The 25,169-nt window shown below is 59.3% G+C and overlaps 2 protein-coding genes across 12 annotated transcripts in view; one reads left to right on the top strand and one right to left on the bottom strand.

Annotated features, from left to right (window-relative positions):
• RBFOX3 (RNA binding fox-1 homolog 3) overlaps window positions 1-9,173 on the top strand; it is a 518,131-nt gene extending 508,958 nt beyond the window's left edge. For 5 of the 8 annotated variants that reach the window (XM_009191384.3, XM_009191383.4, XM_017951046.3 and 2 more), the window contains 6 exons: window positions 982-1,035; window positions 1,267-1,399; window positions 1,872-2,052; window positions 3,112-3,173; window positions 4,081-4,159; window positions 7,655-9,167. In XM_009191384.3, the coding sequence (XP_009189648.1) occupies window positions 982-1,035; window positions 1,267-1,399; window positions 1,872-2,052; window positions 3,112-3,173; window positions 4,081-4,159; window positions 7,655-7,657 (512 nt within the window). In that variant the 3' untranslated portion in view covers window positions 7,658-9,167. Of the gene's footprint in view, window positions 1-981; window positions 1,036-1,266; window positions 1,400-1,871; window positions 2,053-3,111; window positions 3,174-4,080; window positions 4,160-7,654 lie in introns of all 8 variants that reach the window. The other 3 variants (XM_009191386.3, XM_021928085.2, XM_009191385.4) reach the window with 2 other exon arrangements.
• A 720-nt stretch (window positions 9,174-9,893) lies between these two features.
• ENGASE (endo-beta-N-acetylglucosaminidase) lies at window positions 9,894-23,358 on the bottom strand. Of its 4 annotated transcripts, none has more exons than XM_009191380.4 (14): window positions 23,215-23,358; window positions 20,813-20,880; window positions 20,445-20,646; window positions 18,690-18,838; window positions 17,963-18,120; window positions 17,265-17,413; window positions 16,348-16,513; window positions 15,297-15,400; window positions 14,829-14,937; window positions 14,472-14,662; window positions 13,738-13,886; window positions 13,084-13,192; window positions 12,694-12,808; window positions 9,894-12,495 (listed from the first exon to the last, which is right to left on the bottom strand). In XM_009191380.4, exons 1-14 carry the CDS (start codon window positions 23,331-23,333, stop codon window positions 12,079-12,081), a joined length of 2,205 nt encoding a protein of 734 aa, XP_009189644.3. In that variant the 5' UTR covers window positions 23,334-23,358; the 3' UTR covers window positions 9,894-12,078. The 4 variants fall into 4 exon arrangements, with proteins under 4 accessions (XP_009189644.3, XP_021783773.2, XP_021783774.2 ...); XM_021928081.2 differs by having other exon boundaries at window positions 13,084-13,189; XM_021928082.2 differs by lacking the exon at window positions 23,215-23,358 and adding an exon at window positions 23,052-23,194 and having other exon boundaries at window positions 20,445-20,642.
• Between the last annotated feature and the right edge of the window lie 1,811 nt (window positions 23,359-25,169).

Genomic DNA, 25,169 nt, shown 5'->3' with positions numbered 1-25,169 from the left:
AATGCCTGGAGCCGGAGCCCACTCCAAGACAGCTGGTTTCCCCTGCAGAGGCCTCCCGGTGGAGCAGGTCTTTGCCCTGCTCCTGGGCCCCCGGGGGAGAGGAAGACTGGCCCACCTGCAGGAAGGGAGAGGCTGGGAGGCCGATTACAGCCTGGCACCCATGGAATGGCCAGGAACATGGGTCTGGCTGAGGACTGCAGGCCAGGATCCCTGGCTCTGACACTCCCCAGCTGGTGACGGAAGGTTGCTGTGCCTCTCCAGGCCTCTGTTCCTTCATCTGCAAAATGGGGAGGGCGTGAGGACCCAGCGAGTTTCAAACAGTCTGTGTGGCTCACACACAGTGTTGAGGAAAAGCAGCCCATCCTTATGATCATCCCCAGTCCAAATGCCTTTTCCTCCTCGAGCTGCTCCCAGGCTACCCTCCCGGACGGCCGCTCTGGGGGTCGGTGAGGACGGGAGGAAAGTGAGAGCAGGACTCAGCACTGGGAAGAGGGAGCCGGAGAGGGGCCTTTGGCAGGCAGTGGGGCGAGGTTATGGGCAGAGGCCAAGTGCCTTTCCTGCAGCCTCTGGCCACCTTCAGCTCGGATGGTGGGGCGGTGCCGAGTCTGACTCCAGAAACCCTCATCCCAGCTGTGCGCAAGCGGGTAGATAAGTTCCACTTTCCCTCTCCAATTCTCTTCTGGGAGGTGGGTACCCCAGGCTTCGGGGGATGACGCCCAGGGTGAGGGTTGCTCAGGGGCAGGCTGAGGAGGACAACTGGGGAAGAGTCGTAGCAGAGCCCCAGGCAGAAGAGTCAGGAAGGAGCAGACCCTGGTGTTCTGAACCCAGCACTTGGGGCAGTGTGGGCTGGGGCCCGGCGCGGGAGGCGCCCTGGGAGTGTTCCCAAGAGCTCCACCGGTGTCGCTGGGGTTCCCAGGCATAGGTTTTGGTGGGGAAAGGGTCGGGGAAGGCAGTGACTAGGTCTCTGTGCTTTTGTTTTAGGCTGGAAGCTAAATCCAGTGGTGGGCGCAGTCTATGGGCCTGAATTCTATGCAGGTAAAGGCTGGGGCGGGGCGGAGATGGGATGAGACCAGCCACTTGGTCCGTGGAGCTCCGGGGGCGGGGCATGAGGGGCGGGGCCCGGTGGGCCGTCCCCGCCCTCCCGCCGTGTTGCCTGAGTAGGGCTCCGGGGGAGGGGTGGGGCGGCTAGGTGTTTGGAGCAGAGTTAGGGGGACAGGTGGGCCCCGCTGTGCCTCTCACATGTGTCTTGGGCCCTCTTTCCTGCAGTGACGGGGTTCCCCTACCCCACCACCGGCACAGCCGTTGCCTACCGGGGCGCACATCTTCGGGGCCGGGGCCGGGCCGTGTATAATACGTTTCGGGCTGCACCACCCCCACCGCCCATCCCGACTTATGGAGCGTGAGTACCTGGGCCGGGGGAGGCGTGGAGGAAAGGGTGGGAGGGCGTGGAGGAAAGGGTGGGAGGGCGGGGAGGAGGGAAATGGGGAGGCCCTGCGCAGTGCGAGGGACTAGGCAGCCTTTCCAGACCTGGGGGTTCGTGGGAGCCCCAGAACTCAGCCCTGCAGCTGCCTCCATTATCGCCACTCCCATCCCCACCACGGTGGGCATCGCCGAGGTCACTGGCATTTAGGGGGACATTCAGAGCCCCAGAACCTTGCCTGGATGCTTTAATGGGGGCGTTGTCCACCTTTGAGGTCAGCGAGGGGCTTCTCTGAGCCCGCTCTGCTCCCATTCCCTGGGGTCCGGTGCCCTCCATCACTAAAGAGGTGGGGGGTGCAGCTGCCTGGGGTCGGGTGGGCCATGGGCCCCGGGGTTTGTGGGAGAAAGGAGCTGATCAGCAAGGGTGTTACTCTATTGTTATACCAAAACAGGGCACTGGAGCAAACGCTTGTTAAAATGCCAGTCCCATGGGCGGGGCTGGCACCGTGCCCCCTCCCTCCTCAGCAGACACCGGAGCCGGCCTACCCCACCTCTCCAGCGTTCCCACCACTTTCTTGTCCGTTTGCTTCCAGGGTCGTGTATCAGGATGGATTTTATGGTGCTGAGATTTATGTAAGTGCAGCCCCGCCGGGAGGGAGGGTGGGATCAGGTGTTCTGTGGGTCTCAGTGAGAAGTCGGCGTCTCCTCCCTTACTGCCCGCTCCTCCCATCCCATCCCCCCCGAAGCCAGGAGGGCAAGGGCACCATGTCTGCCCAGAGTGTGGCATCCCTAGGAATCCCAGCACAGCAGTCTGGTTGTCGGTGCCCATCAAGGGAGCAGCCCTGTGAGCTGAAGGCATCTTCCCATGGGCAAGGCTTCATATAATGGGGGCAGTGGGACTCTGCCACGTCCCTATAACCAAGCTGCGGTCAGTGAGAGCCCCTAAGGCACCCACAGGACGTGCTTCAAGAGGGGCCAGGAGGCAGGGCCCCTGGGTGCCTGTGCTCTGGGGCCTACCCCACTTGATGGGGTCCTGTGGTCTCTCTCCCCCTTCATGGGGCCACACTTGCTGCTTCCTCTGTCTCAGACTCACTGACGACCCCACCCCATGTACCCAGCCACCCTTCGGTCCTGGGCAGTTGCCCACAATTCAGTCACCTGATCATGTGAGGCCAGGACATCATCTGAGCTTACGTCCTCTTGTGCCTTTTACCTTTGACCCTTCCTGGTGTCCAGGACACTATCCAGAGTCCCTGTGCATTCTCCTAGCCCCTCAGCATCCAAGTCAGGCCTCACTGGCCTGGTGGCAGGTCTGTGGGCACCTCTTCTTTGCCAAGGCCTAGCACCCAGCCAGATGAGTCATGGGTACCCACTAGTGTGTGTGGAGTGCACACATAGGTGTGTGAATGAATGAGTGAATGAAAGGAGTGGACAGGCAGACCTGCCTCGCCCCAAACTGTGCCACCTGGCCATTTGCAGTCTTCGGTCCTGCATTAGACCAGAACTAGGTTCCCAGGCCAGGCACCACCTAATCCTTACCCAGCCAAGGCTGGGAGGCTGGAAAGGTTTGCAGTCCCTCCCAGGGCCCCACCCACACCGGGTCTGTCTCTCCCCATGTCTCTCCCCACTCAGCCTTTCCCTGGGGAGCCCCACTAAGTCCTTCTGCTGTCTTTCCTCCCACTTACCCTATAGGGAGGCTACGCAGCCTACAGATACGCTCAGCCCGCTGCAGCGGCAGCCGCCTACAGCGACAGGTGAGGCCAAGGGCCGGTGCTGTTCTGGAGCAGGGTGGGGAGAAGACGGACACCGATCCCTCGGGGGCTGGGCCCAGACAGGCAGGAGGCATAAGCCACCCTTCCAGGCCTGGTGGAGCAGGGTCGGGACAGGGGAGCAGGTCTGAGTGTGGCCCTTGAGCCAGTGAGCCCCTGACTTCAGTCACTTCCTGCTTGCCACATGGGGAGGCTGTGGAAACCCGAGGTGGAGACAGCATCTCTGATTCCCAGTCCCCACCCCCCGCCCCGTGCCCACAGTGGCTTTCTGTCTTGGAGGCAGACGCTTGAGTGCTTCCTCCTGGGGCAGCCTAGCCTAGTGCCTTTCTTTCCCCTTGGACATCTGGCCTGTTGGCAGCTGAGCTCCACCGCTCTGGCCTGCGGACCGCTTGCACCCCCTCCCTCCTGGCAGCCCCGGCTCCATCTCCCTGAAGTGTGGTGTACAGGGCACCATGGCCCAGCCTTGCCCTCTAAGGAGCTGAGAGTTCCTGCACAAACTGCTGAAAGTCATGAGGGACACAGTGTCATGTTCTTGGGGGCAGTGTCCCTGGTCCCTCCCCATTGATCCTTCCTCTCTTTTCTTAAAACCCTCCCCAGCACTTACCCGTTCTTTTTGGGGTGGAAGTTTGTTTTCCCTGCAGACGAGCTCCATGAGGATGCCATCCCCCTCCACGTAGCACTGAGTGGAGCACACTCCTCCTGTCAGGGTCAGCACACTGTGGGCATATTGAGAGGGCAGCCTGTTGTGTTCCAGAAGCTTCCTTCCTAACAAGAAGGAAGGGTAGGCCTTACAGGAGGGGAGGGTGCCCATGTAGCCTCTAGGAGGAGGTGAGAGGCCCTTGCTGCCCCTCACCTGCCCCCTCCCCCACCCTCCTCCCACACTCTTCCCCAGTTACGGCAGAGTCTACGCAGCTGCCGACCCGTACCATCACACCATCGGGCCCGCGGCAACCTACAGCATTGGAACCATGGTAAGGAGCCCGGGCCCGGCCCTGGGTGCCAGTCCTAACAGCTGGGGATGGGTGGTGAGGTCCTTGGGGGAGAGGCCGAGCCCTCTGACCAGTGCCTTGGTCCCGGAGACTTTGGAAGGCCCATGTCCTGGATGTGAGTTAGGATGAGGGGAGGGCCAGCCCCTCGCGCCCTCTCAGTTGTGGGGAAGCAGGCTGAATGGCTGGTCAGCCCACCGTACCATTTGGTCCTCTGGGGAGCACCCCAGTGTGCCCGATCCGTTTCCCTGAGCTCCATCACTATGATAAAGTCCTGTTGAGGCCCCTCTATTCCCATTTCCACCAGGAAAACCTAAGAAACCAAACCAGGGCCGCCTCTCCTTCCCAGCAGAGGCTCCCAAGGCCCCAGGGCTGTTTCTGCCCACGCCACATCCCCACAACCCACTCGCGCTGCCGCAGCCCCCTCACATCCGGGAGGGGAGCGTGGGCTACCGGTTGCTTCTCACCAGGCCCTGGCTCCTGGCTTCCTGGGGGGTCCTGGGGTCCTGGGGAAACAGTGCCTGCTCTGCCCCAGTCTCCTCCCTCAGGCTGTGGGGTGGAAGGGGCAGGGCGGGGAGGTGCGCGGCGTGGCGTGTCTGTGTGTGTGTGTGTGTGTGGCCAGCTGTCGACACGTGCAGCCCAGCTCACTCTGCACCCAGAGCTGCTTCCAGCAGACACCTGCCTCCTGTGCCCACTGGCCCCAGCCCCGGGGTGTGAACGCGGGTTTTAGCTAGCTTGGCATCCAGCATCAAAGATGAAAACATCTTGGGGGAGGAAGGAGGGAGGAGGTTCAGAGGCACCATGGATTTTTCCCATCTTCCTTGGTTTTGATGACTCCCTCCAATTTTTGACTTGCCTTTTCAATTTTTAATGAGCCTCAGACACCCCCAGCAGCCTGTGGTGGCTGCGGGCAGCCACAGGGGCAGATCTGGCATGGCCCCACCCGGATGGAGGTGCCATACCCTGGCTCTTGGGCCCTCCGTGCAGCTGCAAGCTAAAAGCTTTCATGAATGCACGGAGGGTTTCCTCTTGTGTTTTCACTTTTTAAGATTTTCTATTTTTTCCCAATTTTTCTTCTCTTGCACTTGCCGTGTTCATCCCTTTTCTGACAAAACTGGGTGGTAGCAGGGTGGGAGGCCCCTTCAGAGCCCTCCCTGACTGGGGGCAGCCCAGGACATGGGAGAGCTGGAGCATCCAGGACCCGCTCTCCCCAGCAGGACAGGGCTGGGCTCCAGGTGGGCCCAGGAGGACCCAGAGACCCCCCCAGGGAGCAAGTCTCTAGTGCTGTGCCCAGCAGACTTGCCTCTCCCAGTGTAGCTGGCTTCAGTGGCCCCAGGCTCTTCAGCCAAGGCCCAGGAACCCGCCAGGAGGTCCCTCAGTGCCCTGAAGATGCCCTGTGTCGCCCTGCTGGGGTGCAAGGAGGTGGGGCCCGAGCTGGGACCCCCTCTGCATAAGGACAGTGAGAGGCCAGGCCTGAGCCCAGAGAAGTGACCCAGAAGCGCTGTTGGCCATGACCCCAGAGCGCCCCCCACACTGGCCCAAGACCACCAAGTCAGAGGCAGGTCCTCGCCCCTCCTGTTGTCATGATAGCCCAACTTCTTCTCCCCAAGGAATATAGAGGGAAAGGAAACGAGACTTAGCTATTTCTCTTTTCGTTTTTCCTTATTTTTTTTTCTTTTTGCTTTTTCCCCTCTTCCAAAAAAGACGTACTGATTGGCTGTTTTTCATCTTTGATGTTGCAGGCTAGCCTCTGCCGAGGAGGGTACAGCCGCTTCACCCCCTACTAGCAAGAGACCCAGCCCCTAACAGCATTCACACTGACTGTCTATTACACACCAAACCCAACAGCCCAAAACCAGGCACAGCCACCAGAAGACAGTGCACCCCTCCCGGTCAGCGCCACGCACGGCTGGCCCTCTGCGACGCTAAAATCCATAGATCTTTCTCTCCAGCCAGTTGGTCTCCCCACCCCACCTGTGCTGGTGTGTGTGTCTTTGACCCTGGTTTTTCCTGTATGTCTGAAACTGTGATTTCCTATTTTGACTTTGTTGATGTTGTACTACCCGAGCCATTGCAGGTACGGTATGCACACCATGGGGTCCAGGCTGGGCCAGGAGACCAGGCAGCCCCCGACCCGGGAGTAGCGGTAGTGCCCTATGAGGGCAAGAGCCACGTTTCCCGGCCTCCTGGGCTGCACAGAACGACAGAAACGCCCGGCAGGGCCTCGCCCAAAGCCACCCCGCCAGCCCCGTGCCATGGCCCTAGTATCCAGCACCCTGATGTAGGGAGGGAGGGGCTCCGGGCACCCAGTGTGGGTCTCCCCGGCCTGAGGGTGCTCCCGCGGGCTTTCACCCAGTCAACCACAGGAGTAGCCACGCCCCTCCTTGCCCCATTCAGCTGAAATTAATGTTTTTAATTAAATTTTATTGATGATATTTCTTGCCGACTAGTCACAAGCATGTCGCGTAGTGTGCAAACTGCCGTGGTCACGCCAGTCTCCGCGACTCCTTAACACGGCTGCAGCAGAAAATGGAAATGTGGAAAGGCGTGTCCTGGCCCCCCCTCAAGGTGCCCCTTAGCACCGCAGGGCCAAGGCCAGGCCAGCCTTGCAGGGGGGTTGTCCTGGAGGCACAGCCTACTTTCCCTGTCCCCAAGCTCCGAAATGTCTTTATTGGGGTATATTCCGGAAGGAGGGGTCCTCAGCAGGAGAGCCGATGAGGGGCAGAATGCACCCTTCCTCAGGCCCTCCCCTGAGCACAGGCCAGTCAGCCCCCTCCCTGCATTCGGGAGACTGCGGGCAGGGCACTGTGGCCTGCGGGCCGCTCCTTCCTCAGCCCTGGGACTGGCCAGCCCGGCGCATGGCGCTTCTGGGGAGACGCTGGCTGGGACCTCAGTTGAGCAGAGCCCTGGGCAGCTGCTGGCCTGCCTGGGAAAAGCCAGCCAAGACAGGCACAGTCCTTTCCTGGGGCTGGCCTGGGGCACACACACCTGCACCCCCATGACAGGGAAAAGTAGCCTCAGGTTCTGAGTGTGCCATGGCTGGGCTCCTGGGGCTAGAAGGCCAGCTGGAGGGTGTGGGTTCCCCACCAGCCAGGGCTGAAGTCCTGCCACCCACCAGGCCCTCGCCGTGAGGGGCCCGGCTCCCCCACCTCCCGTGGCCAGAGCATCACCCTCTGCTATCTCATCCAGGCCGCCGTGAGGCCTGTGTTGGCCCAGCCTCTCCACTCACTCTGCCCTGCTCAGCTCTGTCTCCTCCTCATGGCCCCAGGTGTCTCTTCCCATCCCGGGCTGCCTGGGCCTCAACCTGGCATCCACCCACACTCACCCCTGGAAGATCAGGGTCCTGGAAGCTGGGGGGCAGGTGTGGCGGCGCCAGGACTCTAGGCCAGGGGCCCCATGCCACGCGGTCCTGTCGCCCTCACGCCTGCCGCGCCTGCCCCCTGGGAAGCTGCAAGTCCTGTCTTTCTGTTTCTGTTGTAGTGAAACCTTCCACCGTTTCCTTCTCGGACCATGAAGGGCAAAAACAAAAACACAAAAAAAATCACAAAACAAAAAAAACAAAAAAAGATGTTAAGATCCAAGCAACAACAACAACAAGAAACAACCAAACCAAGAGGCATCCAACCAAGTCCAAGTCCCGCGTCCTGGCCACACGCCCGCACCGAGGGAGCACGCCGGCAGGGGCGCCGAGGAGCGGCCCCGGGACTGGACGGCCCCACCGCGTCCTGGCTGGCAGCGCAGTGGGAACACGCCCCTCCGTCTCAGGCAGTGGGGGAGTTGGAGGGGAAGGGGCCTCCCTTGCGGGGCCCGTGGGGGGCTCTGTTTTCCATCCAGTCTTCCTTTCCCAGCCCCCAACTCCCAAGGCAGTGTGGAGCCCAGCGGCGGCAGAGCAGGCCCGGGGCCTGAGCAGGGAGGTGCTGCTAGCAAGACTTGATCTTTGTGGCCAGCTGTGCCGGGGGGCTGGCGGGGCTGGGGGGTGCGGGCAGCTTTCATCCCAGGGGCTCCACTGGGCCCCATCACCCTCGTGTCGTGTCCCCTGCGTCCCACCTCCCTCATGCCCGGCAGTCCCGCCCGTGCCCCCAGCCTGGTGAGGAAGCCGTCCAACGGTAGCCCCGGGACCAACTCCTGACAGGAAGGGCTGATGTGGCTCCAGGACTCAGGGGCGTTCCATGGGAGGACGAAGGAAGTCCAGCCAGCCAGGAGCCACTCCTCACACCTCCGAGTGTGGCCAAGTGGGCCCTGAGGCCAAGGACTTGCTCTTCCTGGCCACCTCTCCCTTTCTGGAGGTGGCCTGGGGCCTGTGCACACCAAGGCTGACCTCGTGCTGCCTGCTGGGACCCAGCCCTCCCTGCCGCTCCCCTGCAAGCCCAGTCCACTGTGGGCGGCCAGGGACGGGCCAGTGCCCAGCTGCGCCTCAAGGTTGGGAGTCTCAGTGGCTGTGGGCCTGGACCGGCACAGCCAGAGCAGAGGCCCATGGGAAGGGCAAGGGATGGGGAAGCCTGGGCCGGCCCCTTCACTGCTCCCAAGGCAGGTGTCCAGGTGGCAGGAGCAGCCAAGCTCACCTGGTGGGAGGAGCAGAGCAGGTGGCAGGGAGGAGCTCCTGGCAAGGCAGGGAGCACTGAAGTAGGGAAGCAGCAAAAAATACAGGCTCCCGACGTGACTCCACTGTCTCATGAAACGTCAAAAATTTAAAAATACACCTCACTTTCTATTCAGCATCAGCTACTGAAGCTATCGAAATGGAATTCTCCTTTTCTATTCCCGTTGTACATAGCCCCACGCCCTGCCTCTGGCTTTGTCCTCTGTACAGAGCCCCCTGTCCCCTCTGCTGTTCCGGACCCTTTTCTTGCAGCAGCTCAACCCCCTGACTCAGATCCCCAGGACTGCAGCCGAGCCCCGGGCTTCCTTTCTTACCATTCTGTATGCTTCCAAGGTGTGACCATTCCAACTAACAGTATTATTAAGATGATTAATAAAGATTTCTTTCTTCAAACCAGGACAACTCTGTATGCTGTGGCAGCTCCCGGGCATGGTGGGTGGAGGGCATAGCAGCCCAGGCTGCAGGATCGGGGCCAGGATGGGATGCAGCCCTGCCTTGGCCTGGAGCCAGGTGGCAGTGGCGTCAGAAGGCCCTTCTAGGCAAAAGACTCCAGTCTCAATCCTAGAGTCCAGGCTGGTCCTCTGCATCCTGCCCCAGGACGGGCTGGGCGGGTGGCAGCTCATGGCAGATCTGGGCTGCCTGGCCTGCCTCTCGGACTCAGGTCGAGGCCAGCCCTGGTCCCTTCTTTCCTGGTTACAGTGTGCGCTGGACACAGCGTGACCTCAGAGCAGAATGCACCCCAGGAGGCAGAAGGGTTACACCTGGTGACCACACAGCTGTGCTTGGTCAACCCAATGCAAGAAACAGCACGGAGCTGGGAGGGTGGGGGGACATGGCACAGAAGTTCTGCACCCCTGGTGTAGCCCGAGCTGGGGCCCATGAGGAGCCATGTTGCTTCAAGGTAAACCCACTTCGCCAGCCTGTCACCCCTCCTGGAAGGTGGCCAGGAGCTAGAGCACAGCTGCAAAGGGTCAGCTGAGGAGGGGACGGGAAGGCAAGTGGCAGAACCTGAACCCAGAGCTCAGAAGCCTGGGGCTGGAGCCAGGGCTGTACAGGGAGCCAGCATCCAGCGCTGGGCTGGTGCTGCCTGTGCTCCACCACACCAGGACTCGACTGCACTTTTCACAATGTCAGACCATTTATTTCAGAGCAGTTACACCCAGCAGAGGGGCACAGGCCTAAACGCTGGCATATTAATTTTCCCGCACGCGAGCCCTGCATGGCGGTGGGACTGGGGAGCCGGGGCGGTGCGATTCTGCCACACGCCACGCTCTGCTAGGCCCCCTTCCTCCTAATTGCCTGCTCACCAGACTGTGAGAAAATAATTGCCACTATAAATTTTCCCTCCTCTGCATAAAATATTCGGGGGAGCCAGCACTTAAAAAATAGACTTCATGAAAGACGAGCAGCAAGGCATGGATGCTGCGCCCCCCACAACCCTCGCTGCAGAGGACACGGGCCAGGAGCCCCTTCCTGGTTCCCCCTAGTTCCAAATGAGAGAGAAAGGCTTAAAGAGCGCCCGGGAATGGTCACAGCTGAAAAACGTCGAGTGAGTGGCTCCAGGCGGCAGCAGCTTGTGTTCACCTGCCCTCCACCCAGGACAGTCCCCGGGCTGGCTCCAGGCTGCAGGGGGGTCAGCAGAGGATGCCTCCTGCCCCATATCCTTGGCAAACTCACGTGAGACAGGGAAGAATGTTCCTAATTAGGCAAGAGCATAGAACCCCTAATCCCAGGACTCTCTACTTGGCACAAGTACCCAGGCAGGCAGGGAAGATGGAGAAAGGTGGATTTCAGCCCCTGGAAGGAGCCCCGGCTCAGAGCGGCTGCTGAGCACCCAGCCTTGCCCTCCTCCGGACATGGGAACGGGTGTGGCTGTGCTGCCACCTGGTGGCCTCTTCCCTCACTGCAGGGTGAAATGATGTGGATGCCAGCCCTTAGGTGTGGGCTCCAGCTGGGGTCACAGAACATTCCAGCCCTCGGCGCTGCCCAACACCAAGGGAACCCCCACCACTGGCCCTATGTGGCCTGGGGGTGAGAGACCTCCCAAAAGCAAGGGACTTCAGGCCATTGACACCGTGGAAGGACCACAACAGACCCCACCTAGACCAGCCGCAGTATGACCCAAGGCCGTGGGGTCCAGACACCACACCAGGAAGCCTCCCAGGCGGCCCAGGTGTAGCAGGGACTGTGCAGCTGCAGAGGCCTGGGCAGAGGGGAGGTGGCGACGAGAAGAAAGAGCAGGAAGGACAGAAGAAGGGGCCTGTGGTGAAGACCCTGCCTCCCTCAATCCCCCACGCACCTGTGCTGACTCCTGCTCAAGGGGTAAGCCTGGAGGTCTCCCCGGTGCTTGAACGAGGCTGAGAAGGGAGGACGTGAAGGAACCAAGTAGCTGGAAAAGCCCCCACGGGTCCTGCAGCTCCTGCACGCAGGCTGGGGCTGGGCTGGTGTGGGGGGCAGGTGCTGCTTCCTGCCTGGACTGACCCGCTACCCGAGCCTGAAGGGCAGCTTGTCCAGAGCCCACAGCCTCTTGCTGGGCAGAGGCAGGGCCACAGTGCAGACTGCCCCAGAGCCACTTCCCTGCAGCCCACAGCCCGGAAGAAGCGTAGCAGAGCCAGGGGCTGCTGAAAACGCTCTGGAGATGACCTCACACGCAGCAGCGCGGTAAATTGCCAACACCAGGAAACACGCAGCAGCTGGGGCTGGCCACGTGGAGGCACGAAGCCGGCGCCGGCTGGCCTGGAATGCCCAATCCTCAGGGAAAAGGGCCTCTCCCACCACGAGGAGGGTTCTCCGGGGCATCCTCTCCCGCCATCCCGCAGGCAGCCCCACCCCAGGAGCTGCTGTAGCTCGTCCGCATCCTCAGAAACGTCTTGGGGCCTGCTCCAAAGCCTACCTGCCACAATCTAAGAGCCTTTCTAATAGTTTCATCTGCAGGAAAGAAAATGTCATTCTCAGCATCAGCATCTTGCAGCCTATTAGGAAATACTCTTTATAGAATTTTCTCTTCTCAATTTCTTCCCCTCCTTTCATTTTCACCTGGGAACCATGTACCGTGGGGAGAGACAAGGTAGAAACAGAGGGCCCACCACTCGCCTCCTAGTAACCAACGCTGCGATCCCACGGCCTGGTTTCCTGTTCCCACCGCCCCCGGCCAGAAAACCACAGCATTCAGCCAGGGGTCTTCCCCCAGCCCCGGGACTCGCCGCCACTGCCGGCACGTAGCAGGTCCAGCGCAGGCCAGGAGCAGAGAGCCGGGAAGAGGCCTCAGCCGGAGGCCAGGAGACCACCCAGCTTTAGCATCCACTCATGCGGGGCCTGAATAAAGCAGAGCCGCCCTGCCCCACTCGGCCTGAGGTACCCGGAACCCTTCCTTCGGGACAGGCTCCACCAGAAACTCCACGCGACGATCCTGACCGGGCCCGGCGGCTTCCACCAGCAGGTCCACTATCCGGTACTGGGTGGCAAAAGCCAACCCCAGGAACGTGGGCATCTCTGGCCTCGGCAGCTCCCTGCCCGGAGAGTCATCACTCGTCCCTGCCCAGTAGTGGATTCGGAAGCAACGGACTTGTGAGAGGAGGAAGGACCAGTGCAGGGTGCAGCTGAGCTGGAGCAGAGCAGGGGGCCCCTCCCGCTCAGAGGCGGCCGGCTGCCAGCGGACCTGAGAGATGGTGACAGTCTCCACCTGGGGCAGAGGGGCCAGCAGGCTGGCAGCGTCCACCACCTGGCAGGAGAGAAGGCTCAGCACGGTTGGACGCCCAGGGGCAGGGAGAGGGCGCCCCCACCCACACATTTCCCCTCCCTGACTCCTCCACCCCAGTTCCCCACGGAACCTGAGAAGGGAGCGGCCTGGGGTAGCCTCCACCCCCACTCTAGCTGGACAAACGGCCAGCCCAGCCTGAGCCCCTCTGGGAAGCATTACCTGGATCTCTCCAAGCCGACAGGTGAAGCTCTCCTCCCCTCGACTACCTGGCGGCCGTGAGAAGCAAACGAGGAGGTCTAGCAGCAGGCACCCACGCAGGCTCACCTCGTAGCAGCTGCGGGCGAAAGGGCTGATCACAGGCCGGGTTCAGCCCAGCGGCTCTGGGGTGAGCCATCCAGAGGCCCCAAGCCACAGCAGAAGGGAGATCCGTCCCAGGGTCAGTGGGGACCCTAGGCCGACCGCAGGGCTTCCAGCAGCTGTCCTGGGCTTCCGTCTCAGAGCTGCCCAAAACCTGAAGACCAGCCCAGGGCCCCTCCATCCCTCCAGCTCTGGGGTTTCCCAACAGAGACTTGAGTGGGGTGAGGGACGTGAGGAAGGAGAGGGACTTACTGCTGGACCCAGCCCCTGCTCAGCTGCCGGCCGCAGCGGCCCACCCATCTGGCCAGCTTCGTAGGGGGCACCCGGAGGGGTCGGAGGCTGTGTCTTGAGCTTGTTTCTGCTGGAGAAAGACATGGGACTTGCAAAGGGAGAATCTCAAAGGAAAAGGCATTGAGAAGGACCGCCAAGGGAGCCCCAGGAGTGCAGAGAAGACCGCCCGGTTAGGCCAGAGGCTCACAGGTCCGGAGAAGCCACCAGGAAGGGCTCCAGAGGAGCTCGGTGAATGAAACGCATGTCTGGGCTCAGCCACACTCTCACTCATCCCGGCATCTTCCAGCCTGCTGTCTCCCCCACCCCGTTTACTCGACCCTCTCCTCGCCATGGTCAGCAGCAAGCCTGTGTGCAGCTCAGGTCTCTGGAAGGGGCCCATGTCCACCCTGCACAGGAGCCTCAGCTGCCGACGAGGCCACAGGGCAGAGGGTGTGGCAGAGAAGTGAATCCTCCCTGTCCAGGCCTCAACCACAAGCTGCCCTGACTCCAGCAAAGGCGGGATTTACCCTCCACTGTCCACACCAGCTCCTCCCCACACCCCAGGAGCCTCTCCACACTTCTCTCCCCTGAGCTCTCCCCGCCGGGCAGAGGCAGGCCTGGGCCCCACTGCCTCACCGTTCAACACTGAGATGCCACCGATGTGGCAGCTGCTGGCATCCCCTGTGGTTAGCTCTAAAGCAACCGTGATGTCCGTGGGCCCCTCAAGCTTATACACCATGGACAGGAAAATCTTGGGTGGCACTGGGGCCTGCAGGGAAAATAACCTGGGGAGAAAGGTCCTGTGGTGAGTGCCGTGGACAGACCACTGAGAAATCGAAGCCAGCTCCAAATTGCGTCCGCCAGCCCCTCCCTCGAGGAACAGAGGACCTGGGTGCCAAACACTCCCACATCATGCTCCTGTCCGTGGCCAGGGGACAAGCCCTACCCCAAGGCCAGATTCTTTTGTGGGTTGAAAGATCTCAGTTCTGAAATACCATATGGGATTCCCTCATATGGGGCATCTAAAGTATCCAAACTCACAAATGCAGAGTAAAGGGGTGGCTTTCGGGGCCTGGGGGAGGATGGGGGGCTAATGTGCAATGGGGAGAGTCCAGTCCTACAAGATGACACAGTTCTAGGGATCTGTCACATAGCAACGTACGCAGAATAACACTCCCGTACTGTTCACTTAAACGTGGTCAAGATGGTAAATTTCATGTTAATGCATTTTTGACCACAATTTTAAAAAACCAATCTGGGTCTGTCCTCTGTCCTTGTTCTGGCCTCCACTGCCCCATCTGTCCAGTTCCACGGCCACCACGTGTGATGGGAGAAGCTGGTGGACCCACCATCCCCCATCACTCACCCACCTCACGGCCACATTTCCAACCTCCGGTGGGATCACACCCCGGACGAGCAGGGAGCTGCCTCCATGCCAGGCATCCTCCAGGCAGCAGTGCGTCCTCACCCAGCCCCGGCCATCCCCTCCCAGCCTGTGTTCTCCAAACAAGGGCTGGATCTCCTGGGCACTCAGGTGGTACCAGGGCCCCACCGCCTCCTCCTGAAAAGGGCAGAACAGGGGCACTCAGCAGAGGCCAACAGAGCAGGTGTGCCCGGAGCGGCAGGGAAGGGCAAGACCACCACCACGCCTGCTGGCAAGTCCCAGGCTCCTCCCACCTGTCCCAGCTGAGGCCAGAGAACAGACATGGAGGGAAGACGCCACCCACCTGGCCATAGCAGACCCTCCGTGCACCCATACCCAGGCAGAAGGACGTGACGAACGGCAAGGAGCAGATGCTATGTGTGGGCAGATAGCGCTCCAGCCGGCCCCAGAACCTGCCAGAGACATGGGGGCAACAGCTCAGCCCGGAGGAAGGGAGGGAGCCTCTCAGTGTCCCTCAAACTTGCTGGTGGAAACTCAAGGCCATCCTGCACCCTCCAAGACAGCACTTCTGGGAGGACTGCAGCCTCCCTGGCTGCGGATATGCTGCAAACACAAGTCTGCAGGAAGCAGTCGCTGGGTTTGGTCCCTGCCTAGAAGCAGCCAGGGTGCTGGTTTCTTCCCCCATCATCCTGCCTTAACCACCCCCCGGCTTAGGAAGGGTCACTCAAGAGCACAAACGTATCCTGTCAGAGAAACCAGAAACCCTCCCTCCCATCAGCCTGCACTAAGCACCCAGGAGGGCAGGACTCACTTGTCCTGGTTCTGGAAGAAATCCTTCTTCTCCAGACACTCGTACACCCAGCCGGGGGCAAACAGAGCCACGGAGAACCCATGCTTTCGGATCAGCTCCAACGACTGAGGAGACAGAGGGCGACGCTGGGCACATCAGGACCACAGAGTCCAGACAGGCTCCTGGACACCAGTGACATGGGGTGGGGGCTCTCAGGGCAGCTCGGAAACGGGAGGGGAAAGCTGTCCAACCCCTCCCTCCTAGCTGCACCTGGGGGCTGCTGGGCATCACCCCCGTCATTCCACAAGCCGACCAGAAGAGGGCGCCGGAGAGGCGGTCAGCGATGCTGCAAGGGCGGGGGCAGGAGCTGGGTGCTAACTGGCTGTGGCCGCGCGGTCCCATCGTCCTCTGGCACACCTCATTCGATTATCAGAATCACGGGCAGTAAAGAGACTCTTTAGTTATCGGATTAATTTACTCATTTAAAGCTAAATTAAGGGCTGAGAACATCCCTGGGGCTCTGGGAAGGGGCAGGACTGACAAGCCAGAGGCAGGCAGAGCCCTGTGCATCCCACGCCAGGGGCACCGGCCCAGTCCTACTCCTTCCTCCGTGCTGGTATGACGCCAAAAAATGCTCCCTTGCCATGACTCCTACCACTCCCCAAACCCTGGGCGCTTCCCCCTTCCTCACCCCTGAGCGGCTGTGAGAGGCACTGCAGGCCCCTCTGCGTCTGCACAGGCTTCCCTTGGGGGGAAGGTCAAGGATCGCAGCTGGGACAGGAGGCCTAGGCCCGCCGAGGACCAGACAGCGGAGGAACAGCGCGCCTCTGTCTGGTAACACCCACACAAAAATACATTATCCAATTGTAGAAATAGCCAGGAAAGGGGTTTCAGTGGGGACATGGCTTGGCCCGGGCAGGACACCCTGTTTCTCAGTGCCGCGGGGTACCCACTCTGGGAAGAACGGCTGCTGTCGTTCCTTTGAGGTGCAGACGGGAATGGAAGGTCCATGAGGAAATGAGGTCTCGGGAGGCACTGGGCCACTGGCCCTTGGGTGAAAACCACCACCCACCTTGTCTGTGTCGAATCGGCCTCCGACCACGTTCCCCCGAGCAAACACGTCCACGCCCACGTACACATCAGCCCGGCGCTCCCCAGCCTGCCCCAGCATCCGCTCCAAGTGCTCCTCCCGCCAGTTATAGTTGGTGAAGAAGCCGTCGCAGGAATCAAAGAAGACCCTGAGAAGCAACAAGGACCTGCTGTGAGGCCCAGGCCGAGAAGGATGGGGCCATCCCCCGCCAACCCCACAGTCTCAGCCTTTCCCCTCCTAGTACTCAGAGGGACGGGGCCATCCCCCGCCAACCCCGCAGCCTCAGCCCCTCCCCTCCTAGTACTCAGAGGGACGGGGCCATCCCCCGCCAACCCCGCAGCCTCAGCCCCTCCCCTCCTAGTACTCAGAGGGACGGGGCCTGTCCCCCAGGGGCAGGAAGCAACCCCAGATGGTGACCTCAGCCCCTCACCCTCCTAGTACTCATGAGGGACTGCTGAGGCTCAGGATCCCCCGCCAACCCCGCAGCCTTTTTCAGACGCCCTCACCCTCCTAGTAGCTCAGAGCTGGAGTGCAGGGGCACGATCTTGGCTCACTGCAAGCTCAACCTCCGCAGCCTCATGCCCCTCCCCTGCCTCAGTACTCCAGAGGGAGCTGGGACTACAGGCGCCTGCCACCATACCCAGCTAATTTTTTGTATTTTTAGTAGAGATGGGGTTTCACCATGTTAGCCAGGATGGTCTCGATCTCCTGACCTCGTGATCCGTCCGCCTCGGCCTCCCAAAGTGCTGGGTAGGCCACCACACCTGGCCTACCTTCTCCCTCTTTTTACCCAATGCAGTCATATATGCTCTGCCTTCATGAGGGAGATTGCGCCCGCCCCTTGCGGCACCCGCCCCTCGCAGCACCCGCCCCCTCATGGCGCCCGTCTGCAGGCTTACCTGTTGTGCTGGTTGAGTTCGTCTTGCCATTTGAGCTGCCCACTCTGCACCACACTGTCATACCAGAGCACCAGGCCCCCCGGGACCTGTCGGTGCAGCTGTGTGGTCAGGTACCGCAGGAAAGGAGGCGTGTTCCCCACGGCAGCCAGCTGAAAACGAGGTGAGAGCCTCGGTGAGCCCCAGATCCGTCTATCATGAGAAGTATCCGGCGCTGACAGACAGGGGGACGCAGAGCAAACAGATCCACAGGTGAAGCTGCAGTTCTGAAAGGCCCTCCCCGCCACAGCCCCAAAAGTGGAGTCCAGCCAAACAGACGACTCCCCTTTCTTACTGTGGCAGGAAGAACATGAACGCAGAAGTCAGGAAAAGACAGAGCGCACCGAAAGGGGAGGGTGCCCTGAGAAGGAAGCCACACCCCCAGCCCAGAGCAGAGCGCGGAAAAGGAAAGGCGGGCTCACAGACAGCGCGGGAAACGTGAGAGCCGGCCAAGCACGCTTGCTGGAAACAGTCCGAGGAGATTCCCTCTCACTGCGAGTAACTAAGATTTCGGAGTTGGCACTGCCTGGGAGGCGAGAAATGGCTTACTGCTGCAACCTGCAGCCCAGGTGTGGGGCGAGGTGAGGCCAAGGAAGGAAAGAGGTGGAGGTGGGCGGCAACACAGCAAGGGGCGGGGAGGTGGGTGAGGGCTGGGGGCTCACACTCAGAGAGTTCTCGATGTTGATCAGCCAGCCATCGAAACGAAAAAACTGCGCAATCTGGACCAGCCTGTCGGCCACTGCCTGGTATGAGCGCTCGTCCCCGGCCAGGAAGGCTTCACAGAGCCTTCCCCCTTCGTTCCACTCCGTGATGAAAGTCCCTGTGAGGACAGGAGAGAAACAAGGTCGGCCACGGGAATCACCTTCCCTTGACCTGCTGGTTTTCAAAGTGAGGTTCTGGAACCAGCAGCCTCAGTATCACCTGACACTTGGTAGACATTAAAATCCCCATATATCCCGTGAATCCGACACTCTGCTGATGGGGACCAGCAATCCTGGTGATGGAAGCCCATCAACGACTGGGATTGAGGCTAAAGCCTGAGAAGCACTGTTCTGACCCAGGAATCGGCAAACCGGGGCCCCGGGCCAATGCCCGCTACTACCTGTGTGTGTAAATGCAATTTTACTGGAACACGGCCCTGCCTATTTGTTTACCTGCTGTCACTCCAATAATCACCACAGTGACTCACTGGTCTGAAATGCTGAAAATACTGTCTGGTCCTTTCCAGAAAAATCCTGCAGATACCTGTCCTGACCAACTGAGGCGGCCCCCAGCAAGGGGCTCTGTGCACTTGAGAAGCAGGCAAAGCCTGCACCTCCTAATCACAGGGTCCCCTGGCTGGTGAGCTGAGGAGTCTGGCTGACACAGAGGTGAGTCCTTGGCTCTTACCCAGCACACAGACCCCATGCCTGTGGGCAGCGTTGGTCCAGCCCACCGGGGGGATGGTGACGGTGTGGTGGCTGAAGTACACAAAGACGTCGATGCACTGCCAGTGGTAGAAAGCATAGGGAGTCTGCACCACCGAGCCCTGAATGAACCTGGGGAAAGACACAGAACAGGGCTGGCGACAGCAGCTCATTCATGCCTTTATTCCCCGCACTTTGGGAGGCCAAGGCAGGTGGATCACTTGAGCCCAGGCGTTTAAGACCAGCCTGGACAACATGGCAAAACCCCATCTCTCCCCCCAAAAACTAGAAAAATTTGCCAGGTGTGGTGGTGCGCACCTGTAGTCCCAGCTACTTGGGGGGCTGAAGTGGGAGAACCGCTTGAGCCCGGGAGGTCAAGGCTGGAGTGAGCCCAGATTGCACCACTGCACTCCAGCCTGGGTGACAGAGTAAGACCCTGTCTCAAAATATAGAAAAAAAGAAACAGAGTCGGGTCCCAGGAAGCAGAATAAGGACACAGAGACCGCAGGGTGTCCCCAAAGATTTCTCTTTAGTTCCATTCAGTCAAGACTCCCTGGAAGCCTGCTGTGTCCAAGCAAGGTGCAGGCAGGGAGAGGCAGGAACCAGCGCCACTCCTGCAGCCACAGGCAGAGCATTCTGAGTGGGGCATCAGGCATTTGCCATTGCATCTAATGGACGAGCATGGCGAACCCCTGTGAGCAGATGAACAAAGGAGAGAAAGGAGGGGAAGTAGGAAGGCTCATGTCAGAGTCCCGTCTCCGGCTTCCCGCTCTATATGGAGGGTAGGCAGTCCCTCAGGACAGTCTCCTGGATCTCGACGGTTGGGGCTGGCAACCGTATGAGCTGTGCCCAAGGTTTCATCACCTGCCTCTGTCTCTACCTTGATGGTTGGCTCTGACTCAAGCCTTCCCATCAGTCACAGGGTCCAGGATTGTTTTGTGGACATGTAAAAGCACCACGTGGACTCCAGGGCAGCTTTGGATGGGACATCGGCAGCTGGGGTGGGTGGGGCATGTAACACCTCTGTGCATCAAAGCCAGAACCCAGCGACCCAGAACAGGATGAGAGCTTAAGGGAAGAAAGTGACGAACAAAAAAACCAAGTGAGGGGGTGAGGCTGGGGGCAGGCAGCTGAAGAGGACCCCCTGCCTGCCGTGCCCTGTCCCATCTACCAGCCTCCAAGTTGAGGAGGTTCAAGGAGTCAAATGATTCTAGAGCTGAAAAGGACATAAGACACTGCCTAATCCAATCTTCCCTTTTTTTTTTTTTTTTTTTTTTGAGACAGAGTCTCACTCTGTTGCCCAGGCTGGAGTGTAGTGGTGCAATCTTGGCTCACTGCAATCTCTGCCTCTCTGGTTCAAGCAATTCTCCTGCATTAGCCCCCTAAGTAGCTGGGATTACAGGCACCTGCCACCATGCCTGGCTAATTTTTCTATTTTTAGTAGGGGCAGAGTTTCGCCATGTTGGCCAGGCTGGTCTCCAACTCCTGACCTCAGGTGATCCGCCTGCCTTGACTCCCAAAGTGCTGGGCCAAGCCCAGCCCAATCTTCCCTTTTTACGGATGAAACACTGGGGCCTGCCTTCCTCTCGCAGTTAGTGCAGTCTCTCCAATGCCCGTCTCCTGACACCCTGCCCAGTGCTCTTTCTACACATGGCACTCTCTCCTGCCCCTCCAGCCCCCACCCCAGCAAAGAAAAACAATCAATATAAGCAACATCAATGTAAGGCCAGGTCCTCACCTGTCATCCAGATACCCCCCCATCATGTCATGACACAACAAAGTCCGGGGCCTCTGGCTGCTCAGAGGGGGCTGGCGACACGCCAGGGGCTCCAGGGCCACGTTAAAGCCATCCTCCATGCGGGGTGTCCACGCCAAGAGTTCCTCCAGCGAAGACAAGTAAAAGCTGACAGGTTTGGTGGTGTCCTTGTCATAGTATCTAACTGGTCCGAGGACAGAAACATTGAGCAATTAATGGAAATTATTATAGGATTAATCAAAATGTTTTGACAATAACAGAGAAGGAACATGAGAGGGGGTGGGGGTTGACCTGCCCCAAAGCCCCAGGTGTGAAGGTGGAGTCAGTATTCAGAGCCTCTGTCTCCTCACCTGGCAGGGGGTCCAGGGAAAAACTGACCACCTCTCGAAAGACTGTCTCTTCTTCATCATCTTTGATCCTAAGCAAAGAAGGAGTTGTACGTTTATAAATAAAAACATAAATAGGCAAGAACACTTAGAAGCAAATGGACCAGTTTCATCTAAATACAGAGGGACAGACATTCTCTGCCTTACGTTATTTAATATTAACTATAGAAACATTGTATAACGCAAGGAAGTGCCGTGTGATAGTCCTAAGGTTACCTGTATTAGCAACCAGGCCTTGGCTTCTTCAAGGACACACGTGCCAATGATTACACCTAAGAATAAACCTTACTCTAGGCCAGAGGCAGTGGCTCATGCCTGTAATCCCAACACTTTGGAAAGCCAAGGCAGGAGGATCACCTGAGGTCAGGAGTTCAAGACCAGCCTGGCCAACATGGCAAAACCCCATCTCTACTAATACAGAAATTAGTCGGGTGTGGTGGTGCACACCTGTAATCCCAGCACCTCGGGAGGCTGAGGCAGGCAAAATCACTTGAACCCGAGAGGTGAAGGTTGCAGTGAGCCAGGATTGCGCCACTATACTCCAACTTGGGCAACAGAAAGAGACTCCACCTCAAAAAACAAAAAACAAAAAATAGAATAAACCTTACCCTCTAAAGCAGCCACCCAAATACCACACTCCAAAGACCAGACATATATACTTCACAGGGTCTCCAGGATTTTCTATGGCCAAGGGGCAATATCCAAATACCAAAAGTACCAGAAAGTTTCAGGTCCTAAGAGCAGAAGCCAGGCTTTCTCTATAGGCCACACTTCCCTAAGTGCCTTCCATGCTGTTCACCGATGTATGCTACAGGGGGAAAGAGTTCCTTTGGTACATTAACATGGAAAGCTCCTAAATACATCTCAAATCGCTTTCTTTTAAAAATTGATTCATTGAGACAGAGTCTTGCTCTGTCACCCAGGCTGGAGTGAGGTGGTGAGATCTCGGCTCACTGCAACCTCCACTTCCCGGGTTCAAGGGAGTCTCCTGCCTCAGCCTCCCGAGTAGCTGGGATTACAGGTGTCTGCCACCACGTCTGACTAATTTTGTACTTTTAGTAGAGACTGAGTTTCACCATGTTGGCCAGGCTGTTCTCAAAATCCTGAACTCAGGTGAACACCCGCATCAGCCTCCCAAGTGCTGGGATTATAGGCATGAGCCACCACGCCTGACCTAAAAACGTATTATTATTTTAAGAGCAGTAAGAAGACACTGCAGTGGCTATTTATGGACCACGGCACCAACATTGAGATTCTCTAAATCTACCAACACCCAAGGCCACTTCTTTGCTCACTGAGCTGTCATCTGCCATCACCCCACTGCCATTCAGAAGCCTGTTGCAAAGAGCCCTCTGTAGCATCTGCCACCACCAAACACTGACCCAGGGCCTCCAGAATGACATTGGGAGACCCTGAGAACCGCAGGGGTGGGGGACAGATTCAAGCAGACATGCCCAGAAGTTGTTCCTCTCCACCTTCCTTTTCCGAAGCCCCCTCCCTTGTTGATGTCCTTATTATACTTCAGCCGCCCCCTCCCAGGCCTTCTCAGAACAATCCCACACCAGGTCACCTTTGTCACCTGTCATTCCTCCACTAGGAGGGAAAAAGCCATCTCCACATTCCTCCTGTCCCAAAATACCTTTCCCAGCAGCCAGCCTCCATCCTATCCTCATGAGATCTGAAAAGCTCAGCAGTCTCACTGCTTTGGGTTTAGAAACAAAGCTACGGCTGCTGTTTCTGGAAGCCATGTCTGTGTTTCTAACTTTTCCCCCCACAACCTACCGAGGGGGAGGTTTACTGGGCGGGCAGGTGCCCCCCAAAGGAAGGAAGCCCAGCCCAGAGGCGCATGTTCCTCCCTTTCTATCTCTGTGCTTTGGCCCTTTCTGTTCCCCCCAGTTGGATACCCTACTCCCCATTCTCCACCTACTGAAGGCTTCCTCCTCCCCAAAGACTCAGTTCTAGTGTCACCCCTGCAGGAGGCCACCCCCTCCACCAGCCGGCATCCACTGAGCCATGAGCACCGCCGCCGGGATCTTCCGCATAGACCAGCGACGTGGGAGGCAGGGGTCTGGCCGGGGCCCCGGGATTCCCGCTGGGCCCCGTGGCCACTCGAGTTTGCACCTGCATTTCTGAGATGGACGGAGGTCAGGCACGGGGGCCGGAGGCCGCTGCCCGGCAATGGCGCGGGGACGGAAGGACTGACCGAGCGGAGGGGCGCTGCCACCCGCTGTCCCCTGCTGTGCACGGAGCAGACACAGGCGCCGGCCCCTCGCTCCTCGGCGCGCCCGTGCGCGGGAACCTCGGGCCCCGGGGCCACGGACCCTCAGCCCCGCGGATCGGGTCTCACACGGGCCCCACAGCCCCACCTCCTCCCCGGCCGCCGCCGCCGCGGCCGCGGTTCCTGCTCCTCCTGCTCCTCCTGCAGCTGCCGCCCCCGCCGCCGCCGGGCAGCCGACCGGGTGACCGTCACCGCCGCGGCCTCCATGACACCGTCCGCGCCCGCCGAGAGCCAATCGCAGGCCCGGACCCGCCCCCGCGCCGCGCTCGGCCAATGGGAAGTGCGCAGCGCTGACGCCGCCCTCGGACGGGACTCCGGGCCGACTCCGGCCAGCCGCCCCCCGGCGGGGACTTTGTAGCGGCGACAGGCCGGGGGCGGGGCCGAGGACGGGGCGGGGCTGTGAGGGGCGGGGCCTGGGCGAGTTCTGAGCCCGGGGTTCGTCGTCGTCGTTGTTGCTGTTGCCCATTATTGGATTTGAGTCCACGGTTCTAGAAGGCTCTAGAAGGCTTCCAAAGGCCCCAATCTGCAAGTTCTCTTTTTAGCCTCACCAGCCTCCTTTGCAAGCAAATTGAGGTGTATCCCGGAGAGATTAAGCAATCTCCCAAAGGGCACAAAGTCAGCAAATGGTGGAAATGAGACTTTAACTCATGCGGCTAATCCCTATTAAAAGATAATTTTCAGACCGGGCGCGGTGGCTCTGGTCTGTGATCCCAGCACTTTGGGAGGCCGAGGCGGGCGGATCACCTGAAGTCAGGAGTTCGAGACCAGCCTGGCCAACATGGTGAAACCCCATCTCTACTAAAAATACAAAAATTAGCCGGGTGTGGTGGTGCATGCCTGTAATCCCAGCTACCCAAGAAGCTGAGACTGGAGAATAGCTGGAACCCGGGAGGCAAAGGCTGCAATGAGCCAAGATGGTGCCATTGCACTCCAGCCTGGGTGGGTGACAGAGGGAGACTCCGTCTAAAAAAAAAAAAAAACATGAAAGGTTAGTAGGTTAGTATCCGGCCACGTGGAAGCTGGTGTCCTATGTAGGATGCATAGTTTTCCAGTGAAACACAGATTTCTTTCTACGGCCTCACGCCTGTGCTTGATGGTAGTAGTTGCTCTGCCCCTAAGCGTGCAGGGCCTGGAGTGGCTCCTCTACAAGAGTGGCACTGCCCAGCGTCTTAGACACAGAAGGAGTTCACAGGAAACATGATAGAACAGAGCCCTGAGAAGCCAGAACTCAGGGCTGGGCCCCACAGGGCAAGCCAAGGCTCTCCTCCCTCCAGGCCCAAACATTCCTCCACAATTAGGAGCTTCCAGTGCTGGGCTGCAGCTGCCGCCCAAGCCAAGTTGACTGGGCCTTTATTATCGTTGCAGACTTTGAACTTTATGAGGCTCCAAGCTTCCATAAATGCCGACGGTGGGAGCTATGACTAAGGTTGTTGAAGATGGGCCATGGTGCAGGCCAGCCAGTTAGGCAAGAAGGATGGGCCCATCAGAAGCAGGAGACGCTGACCCATGGGGAGGACAGAGATGGCAGAGGCCTCCTCTCTGGGGCTTCAGCCCTGGGAAGCTTGCAGTGAGCGAGGGTAGTGGATCAGCAGGCCCCCTCCTGCTGTGTTCAGGGTGCACCAGACGTGGACAGTCGTGATTTGGTGTGCATCTAACCGGGTGTTCCCAAGCCCTCACCTCCAGCTTAGCAATAAAAATAGATAAACTTTCATCCTACCCAGGTTAGAACAGTTCTAAGGGATACTTTGAACAGCCCTTGGGTAATGTTCAGTCTCTGGGAGAAAATATGCCCAAACCTCCCTTCTCTTCTCTCCTTTCCAAAGAGTAGGCACCTGGTCTAGAAGAGCAAGAAGGCGAAGGCCGCCCTGTACGCCCCTGAGGACAGAGAAGACTCAGATCTTGTGGCCTCTTGTTAGCCCCTGTGGCTCGTGGTCTCTCTGGGCGTCAGGCCAAGACTGGAGGGGCCCTGTCTGCCTTGAGGTCACATTGGCTCACGCTGGGGCTCTGGACCCATTTGAGGCCTGAGTGGGTCCTCTAAATCCT

Source organism: Papio anubis, chromosome 17 (genome assembly GCF_008728515.1).
Source record: "Papio anubis isolate 15944 chromosome 17, Panubis1.0, whole genome shotgun sequence".
Classification (NCBI taxonomy): Eukaryota; Metazoa; Chordata; class Mammalia; order Primates; family Cercopithecidae; genus Papio; species Papio anubis.
Note: the sequence above shows the minus strand (reverse complement) of the source record. Positions and strands in the feature narration are given on the sequence as shown.